At 49.9% G+C, this 3,133-nt stretch overlaps 1 protein-coding gene across 1 annotated transcript; it reads left to right on the top strand.

Annotated features, from left to right (window-relative positions):
- Positions 1-999: 999 nt before the first annotated feature.
- J7337_007078 (uncharacterized protein) lies at positions 1,000-2,810 on the top strand (the record flags this gene model as incomplete). Its single annotated transcript, XM_044824733.1, has 2 exons — positions 1,000-1,024; positions 1,243-2,810. The coding sequence occupies 2 exons, from the start codon at positions 1,000-1,002 to the stop codon at positions 2,808-2,810; spliced, it is 1,593 nt and encodes a 530-aa protein (XP_044680390.1).
- Between the last annotated feature and the right edge of the window lie 323 nt (positions 2,811-3,133).

Below are 3,133 nucleotides of genomic sequence, written 5' to 3'. Positions count from 1 at the left end.
TCGGATTATGTCCTACATAAAGTAAAGTAAAGGTTTGTATCCGTAGCATCAAGTCAATTCTAGCACTTCCATTGGCGTTCCTTGACCAGATTAGGAAGTGACATGAAACAATTTCTGAGATGCTCACTCGCTCTCTTCGTGTCTCAAAAACATCCATTACCAATGAGACTGACCGGTCTTGCATGAAGCATGAATTCGCATGGCGATGCATTGAAGACAGTCGACAGTTGACCAATCGCGGAAATAGGAGTCCATTTGCCGGGTAAAGGCGGCGGTGGCCAGGCACCACCAATTAACTCACTCACTCGTATCATGGATCAAGAACATCGACACGACCTCCTACCTACCTGTCTACCTAAACAAGACAACCAACTGATATCCTCTTTTCATATCGCTTCAGCAGGAGATAATTAGTCCCTTAGAAGGCAGAGCCTGTGGTTGGCTCTCTTGTTAGGCATTGAAGATAACCCCGCGGCTGCTCCCGCATGGACCGAGCCGATCTTGGCACTGACCAACACTTTGCTCGACTCAATCTCAGTCACCGAAACTTTTGAGGCTTCGTCTTGCAACGCACTTTGTCCTTTCCACGCCAGAGGCTCAATTCTATTGTCTGACCGAGTCTTTGTCAGGCCGTTCTTGTCTTATTGTTTGTTTCATAGCTGTTGGCTAGCGTATCGCTTTTGGGTCTCTCTCGAAAAGTCTTATCGTTTTTAGTTATTCTCCATCCCATCAGTTCATCATCTCCGCCAGCTTCCCTCCATCGATAACCAAGCTGTCTTGAGGCCCTCACTCAGCTTCTGCGTACCCAATCAACATCTAGCTACTGTACGTGCTCTGTGCTATGTCGCACCTCGCTGGACCCAAGCTGACGTCGTCTTCTCTTTAGCATAGCACCCCATAGCATCCATAGCTACCTTAGCTTTCATTCATCCATAGCCTAAGCATCCTATCTCGCGGTACCTTACATTATTAGTTGCGCCACCTACAAGCGCTTCAGCCATGTTTGGAAACTTCACCTCCTTCGGTAAGCTAGTCTTCTCTCCATCCGCCTCCCATCACACTTGAACCTCATCCTTCCCTAGCCATCGTGATCCTCATGCACATCTGATCCTCACAAAACACCTCAATAACCCCCTCACTTCGTTTCCCTGTCTATGTCGCTTGCCCCTCCCCCACAATTCTGTTACCTTGCGACCTGCCTCTCCACCTTGATAGACCCTTGCTAAACTCAGTCTTCTTCAGCCGGCATTCCGGCCAAGAGCAAGGTTGATCCTAAGGACGTGCCGCCCCCTACGCCGGTTACTCTTCCTCGCTTCCAACCTTTTGCTCAGGACGACGATGCCATTGATGAATCGTCTGCACTATCTACTCTTCTCTGTAACACTGGAAGATCAACTGCGGCTCTCGGTCCGTCGGGTTTCTCTGCCATTGGTCTTAATCTGCACCTCGATGCAAAGCCCAAAGACCTGGTACCTGAACCTTCATTGATCCCGGATTTTGATAGTTGGGACAAACTGTCGTCAGACGAAGGCCAAGAGAAGAATCAGTCCACCCGTTACCTCCTAAGAAATGGCAACCTGTCTCCTGGCTGCCATGTTTACCTCGAACGCAAGAAGGAATTGTCGAATGTCAATGAGGATGCTTTTCGAACAGTCAGAAGGCTTCCAGCCCCTAAAGGAAAGACGCAGGCTCGTCTAGGGAATGCCTATGAGTTTTTCCGTTGCCTTGAAGCCTTTACCTCTTTTTGGGATGACCCAACTCAGCCATTACCGCTTCCTCCTTCCCCTGAGGCTTCTCCCGAAGTTACTTCGTCGGGTGATGTCGTGAACTCGGGGGACGCAAAACCTGCGAGTCCCAAGCCAGATGAGAGCGCAAACTTCTTCAGAACCAGCGCTGGATCATCTATGCCACTCGAATATCGCAATAACCTGATAACATCATTCATCAAACTTGTTGCTTATGACTTTGGGTGCAACGTCTCGCCTTCTCGAACCGAGCCACGACTTCACTTCAGCTCACCCCAAGGATCTGGTTCTCGCAAATCTTTTTGCCCCTCTGGCTGCCTTTTCATATTTCAAAGTCCCACAACTCGTGAAGCCGCTCGTGCTGGTGTGGTCCACGGGCCCGTCGCCGCCGTCAGTGCCAGAGGTACAACTGATTTCACTCAGCCTGATCCTGAGACTGCGCAGTCACTCGACCTTGCTCGAGAGATCGTAGCAGCTCTTATTACAGCGCAGCATCGCGCACGTGAAGGGAAGACTGAGAAGCGATTTGGTGAGGGAGAATGGTGGACGACCAAGAAGCGCTGGGGAGGCGGTCCAGGAGGGCCCATAGGACGCGAGATCGAAAAGGACCAAGTACAAGGCGATAAGGACGCGAAACCTAGTGATGAGAACGGTCTTCCTATGCCACTTGCTAAGAAACCTCGCAAAAACATGAGCATCTACGACAACTATCGCATGATTCGACCTCCATCGTCGACCTGGGACAAGAAGGCTCAATACGAAGCCATTGGGAGGCGCAAAGGGGCTGACTATGACAATATCTTTGTAGTGAGCTCGCTGTTTCACCATATCTCGCTCATCCGTGTCAGAGTACCTAATCGGTTACTTGAGGCTCTGGAAGGGGCACGGGAGCCAGATGCATCCAGGCGAAGTTGGGGTAAGGTTGAGGCTTGGAGGAGCCCCTGGTACGATTTATTCGATACCACACAACGACTAGCAGCTATGAAACTAGTGTGGGCGATGATGGCTTACCAGATGAGAAAAGATGATGTGTCTGATGGAGACGTTGCTATGACCAATGCCTAAGGTTATTTTGAGGTGGGCCATGGGTTTGAGGAAACCTCATTCTTGCTTGCATTAGTACATTGGATCTCAGCATGAGAGGTCAGCACAAGGTTTAGGAAAGACTAAGATGGCATAGTTGCCCAGTTGGTTGATCACACGCATACATAGGGTATCCATACATAACATGCATTAACCAGGGTCACATTCCCGTCTCCGGTCCCGATTAGCTTGGCTTTTTCTATCAATCAGATACCCTTAAGGAGGAAGGTTACAATGAGGCGGCAGCTGAGACTGGGACTTGTATCACCTGCAGCTGATGCTGCATGGATTTCTTCCGGTAGGTA

Source organism: Fusarium musae, chromosome 5, assembly GCF_019915245.1.
Source record: "Fusarium musae strain F31 chromosome 5, whole genome shotgun sequence".
Classification (NCBI taxonomy): domain Eukaryota; kingdom Fungi; phylum Ascomycota; class Sordariomycetes; order Hypocreales; family Nectriaceae; genus Fusarium; species Fusarium musae.
The sequence above is the reverse complement of the archived record's forward strand: the minus strand, read 5'-3'. Positions and strand labels throughout refer to the sequence as shown.